The 4,966-nt window shown below is 48.0% G+C and overlaps 1 protein-coding gene across 1 annotated transcript; it reads left to right on the forward strand.

The window, feature by feature from the left end:
- The first annotated feature begins 799 nt into the window (after positions 1–799).
- LOC146178407 (uncharacterized) lies at positions 800–1,030 on the forward strand. The gene has a single exon (XM_084579753.1). The coding sequence runs from the start codon at positions 800–802 to the stop codon at positions 1,028–1,030; it is 231 nt and encodes a 76-aa protein (XP_084435879.1).
- Positions 1,031–4,966: the final 3,936 nt, after the last annotated feature.

Raw genomic sequence — 4,966 nt, forward strand, 5'->3', positions numbered from 1 at the left:
TAAAAACGTTAAGATCAAAATTTGGTGGAAAGTAGTAACAGCCGACGAGATAGTGCGATTTGACACTCGTTGGAATTTCCAACCACACACATTCCTCGTACGTCTCAAGGTCTGGTCTCCCAAATGCACTCAGCAGAGAACGGCAGGCCACCATAACTCCATGCCCGTGTATAATTTTGTCCGAATAAATGTGCTCTATCGGCTCTGAAAACAGCATACTCTTCTGAGAAATAAGATCCACTTGAATAAGATGAGTTCCGTCAGAAATATAATGTCATGCTCACATTGATATGCAATCGCGAAGAGCGCTTCTCTTTTTGTTCCGAGCCCTCTCGTGTTTTGGTACTACAAGTTTAATTTCATGCGCAATTTTCTTATGATGTTAAAGCGCCGTTAGGAACATAAAAGCTTCGTGAGGACTACAGCATTCCGTAGAAAGGGCGAAATAAGCAACCATGAGGCCACATCAGGTATGCTCACAAATAAAGCCGCAAACTGTTACTAGCACAACCTGGAACTTTTCAGAAACATACGCAAGTGGCCGGAATTTTCGAGACACATCTCGGTACATCTTGCGCGACAAAGAAGCAGATAAAGGTGCGTCTCGGAGACAATGAGCATGAAGAAACAAAGAATACGGAATTGATTCGCGTGCCAGAATCAGTGATGTCAAAATGACCAAATAAAAATTTGAATGCTTTGCGGCAATATGCAGAAAAGGAGATGTGCGCTCTCTCGAGCCACACATTCTCGCGAGGCGGTCGTGGCCAGACGGCGCGAGACCAGCCAAGCTAGCGCCATGTCTTCGATGGACCGAGTCCTCACTCTGTTCGGCTACAAGCTGGACAGGAAGCTTGGGGATTTCAAGGCCCGCCTGCGGGAGGAGCGCGGACCGACCAACACGGGCGCCAACCCCTGGAATCCCGCCACCATGGTCCTGGACTCGCTGCGGCGCCGCAAGTGCGGATTCGGACGGCTCGCCTCCAAGAACGGTGGGTCCGGTCTTCGGAGGCAGCGTTCCCGATGCTAGCAACCAAGGGCGCCGACCCCGCTACCGCTAGGTCTAACGATTGTCACCTCGTCCAAACATTCGCCTGTCATTTCGATCGCCGTCCAACGTATTCCCGAACGACGATGCTTCAATGTTGACTAGCTGGCTCATCGCCATCGTCTCCAAGCAATGTGAGTCTGGTCGTACGGCCGCTGTGCGATGTTTGCGAGCCCCCAGTGAGCAGCGCTCTGCCACCGACGGCCGCGACAGTGACAGCTCCTGACAGTACACCCAGCCAGCAGCCGTTGCTCTTCCCGTTGTCATGACAGGTCGTCGTTCATCCATGCCATGATACAACCATGCTTCATCTGCCGACAAGGCTGTGTTCCTGTCCTACGTATCAACTTGTGAAGAATACCTGCGGTTGCATTTTCAAGACAACTGAGACTTCATGACACTGGATGTGTTGGAAGCGTCAACGTCTGCAGCAGCTTTGTGATTCAATGACGAGATTTCTTCGCATTAGACCTAGCAGCGGTGGTTCGGGGCATTTGTGGCAAGTGTGAAGGGACGTAATCTATCGCGCCGTCGTCGACGCTTGGTGTGTAGTAACGAGTAACGAGTAATCTGTTACTCTTAAGATGGATAGTGCACCAAGTCACACGTCCGTGACAAGCGTGAGAAAGCGCCTTATGAGCAGCGAACTGGACAGCCTGAAGTGCGGTCTATGACTTCACTTTAAGAGAACCAGTATTTCCACGCTCCTTTTTTGCAGTTTTCTTAATCTGTTACTCGTGTTAACAAATACGTCACTTAACATATCGATCGCTACGCGTAATTACATATAAATCAAAGCTTGGTTTCTAATGTGTAACTCCACAGAGGTCAAGAATGTTCGTCAAGGTGAGTATCTGAGACAATTAGGTAGAATATGTGAGTGGCTCTCACGGTGTCTGAGCTGTATTTTATAGGCAGTCGGGTCATTTAGGGTCAGATTCTTATCTCACCCTCCGACGCCTCTCCAATTCATCGTCATCCTTATTGCGTATCCAGAGCTGAACGCCAGGTAATCCAAAAGGAGGTTGACAAGATGCTCGCTAAAGATATCACCGAACTCTTGACAAGCCCGTAAGCGTTCCGAGTAGTACTACTAGTACTAGTACTAGTAGTGGCGCTTCTGCGTCGATTTTCGCCTTCTCAACAGCATCACTAAAAAGAATAAAAAGAATCGATTATTTCACAGATAGCCTCCACAGAGCTAAACACTCTTCTTCCATCGATCTACGGTCCGGGTATTGGCAGATCACAGTTGACGAGCAGGACCGTGAAAAAACAGCCTTTGTGGCACCTGGCGGCTTCTACCAGTTTAAAGTCACGCCGCTCGGTCTCTGAAATGCTCCAGCGACCTTTGAAAGAAAATGGATTCTCTTCACGGATTTGAACGAACAACCTGTCTGTGCACCCTGACGACGTCTTAGTTTTCCCGATTGACTTTTTCTTCCCACCTTGAACGCCTCACCAGTATTGTCACTGTGTTCCGTACAGCCGGCCTCCAGCTCAATTCATCGTAATCCTAATTTGGTCGCCACGAACTCACCATTCTTGGGCACATGGTTGACGCCTCAGTAATGCAACCTGATGCAGCTAAAATTCAATCCATCAGACTTCACACGTTCAAGTCTTTGAAGGACGTGCGCAGTTTTGTTGGCCTCTGCTCTTACTTTCGCCGCTTTATCAAAGAGTTTGGACTATTTCTCGCACTCTCACCGACCTTCTTAGGGCGGACACTGATTTCACGTGGGGCTTTGCCCAGCAAGGTGCATTTTCAACGCTTATAAGCTTACGGACGTTTCCCCCCGTCTTGGCTCATTTTGATCCCTCAGCTTCCAATAAAGTTCGAAACGACGCCTGCGGATATGGGATCGGTGCAGTGCTGGCCCAATCCTACCACGGCGAACACCGCGTCATTGTTTACAGCGCGTTGCACAATTAGAGGCGCGATGTAGAATGCTTCTCCCAACTAAACCGTGAAATCCTCGCAGTTAAAATTTTGCACAGAAAGGGCATTTTGTCGCTAGTATTTTTTAATGCGAAATTTGTTTGGGGTACTTGCCTGATTCGATCAAAATAAGTCAAATGTTCCCATCTTATGCGGCGGCGACGACGCCAGACAAGCCGCTGCCCCAGCAATGGTACTGGTGGCGCCACCTCATGCTGCTACAACAACTCTGTAGCAGGAAAAGAGGGGGCGAACGTTTCTGGCAGAATGTTTGAGTTGTAATCAGCATGACGTGGCGCCACCAGTACCATTGTTGAGGCAGCGGCTCGTCTGGCGTCGTCGCCGCCGCATAAGATGGGAACATCTGACTTCTTTTGATCGAATCAGGCAAGCACCCCAAACAAATTTGGTATTAAAAAATACTAGCAACAAAGTACCATTTCTGTGCAAAATTTGAACTGCAAGGATTCCGCGGTTTAGCTGGGAGAAGCATTCTACATCGCGCCTCTAATTGTGCAACACGCTATATGCTAGCCACCTTCTCTCCAACGCCGAAAGCTATTATTCGGTTACTGAGCGTGAGTGTCTCGCGCTTGCATTGGCTGTCGCTAAAGTTTGACCTTATCTATTCTGCCGTTCGTTCTCAGTTGTAACTGACCATCACGCGCTTTGTTGGTTGTCATCCCTGAGAAATCCTTCCGGGCGTCTTGGTCACTAGGCACTGCGCTTCAATACTCGTGCAACGTGGTGTACAATTCGGGGCACCTTTATCAAGACGCCGACTGCCTGTCTCGCTATCCTGTAGCGCCCCCTGATTTCGGTGACACAAAGGGCATCCCCTGCATTTTCGCCCTATTCGATCTCGTAAACATAGGAGACGTACAGCGCAATGACCCATATTTAAGACCAGTAAAGGTCAGGTGCTTTGTTTTTCTTCATTATCTTCTTCACCTCTTCAAGGTGCTCGTCGATTTGGCAGGCGACGTGCAGTTCACCCACTGAGCAAGGCGAAGGACGACGAAGTTGAAGTAATAAGACGAAACTTAACTTTATATAACAAGTTATGTATAATATAATATAATGTAATGTAATGTAATATAATATATTATAATATATAATTCAGTTTGTGTAGGACATTTGGCAGTCCACAATGAACCCTGGCCAATCCCCCTTTGTGGGTATGGGCCAAATATCAAGGAAGAAGAAGAAGAAGAACAAGAACACGAAGTACAGAAAAGTTATTTACAAAAGACAGAGAAGCAAACACACTTTACAAAAGATACTGAAAACTAAACGCAGCTCCACGAGCTGGTACACTAACTTCAACATGAACTCAAAGTTCTTTTTACGACTTCTCCTGGCCTGCCTGCTTCCGCTATCGTAGCTTCGCCGAGCCAGAACCGCCAATGACCGCTTGGCGCGTTTTCAAATAACCGCCGCCGAATATTCGAGACGCGGAGGAGGACCGGGAACAGCGTAGCGTAGCGCTGCCAGAGCTATGCTCCCATCGTCCGACTCGCTATACTCCGTTTCATACATAAGGTGCAACGCAGCGAAAGCTACGTAAGTAGTCCGCAAGAAGAAAAGAAGTTACAAGAGTTCAGCGCTGCTGAACCAAATATTGAGCGAAAGCATTAGCTGCGAGTGACCGAGCGTTCTTCTTCACTTTTTCTTCTTCCTCAGCCCACAAATAAAGCCCCGCTTTAACCAAGTCGTATGAACGTGCCTTAGTGGCCTATAGGGGTAACCTGAATGCCAGGGTCCTAGCAGGCTGATTCTGACATAACCGTCCCATGTGAAATAAAACACCCAAACTGACAGCTTTTGCCAACTGAGCCGAATTATTTATGCTACACTATACATCAATCTATCATCCAGTGAGGTCCAGCAAATAGACTCCTTAACTCGGCAAGCAACAAAGGCAGCACTTAAATTACCGAAAAGCACTAGCAACGAGAGACTACTCGAACTCGGAG

This window comes from Amblyomma maculatum, chromosome 9 (assembly GCF_055883805.1).
Source record: "Amblyomma maculatum isolate TAMU_Amacu chromosome 9, ASM5588380v1, whole genome shotgun sequence".
NCBI lineage: Eukaryota > Metazoa > Arthropoda > Arachnida > Ixodida > Ixodidae > Amblyomma > Amblyomma maculatum.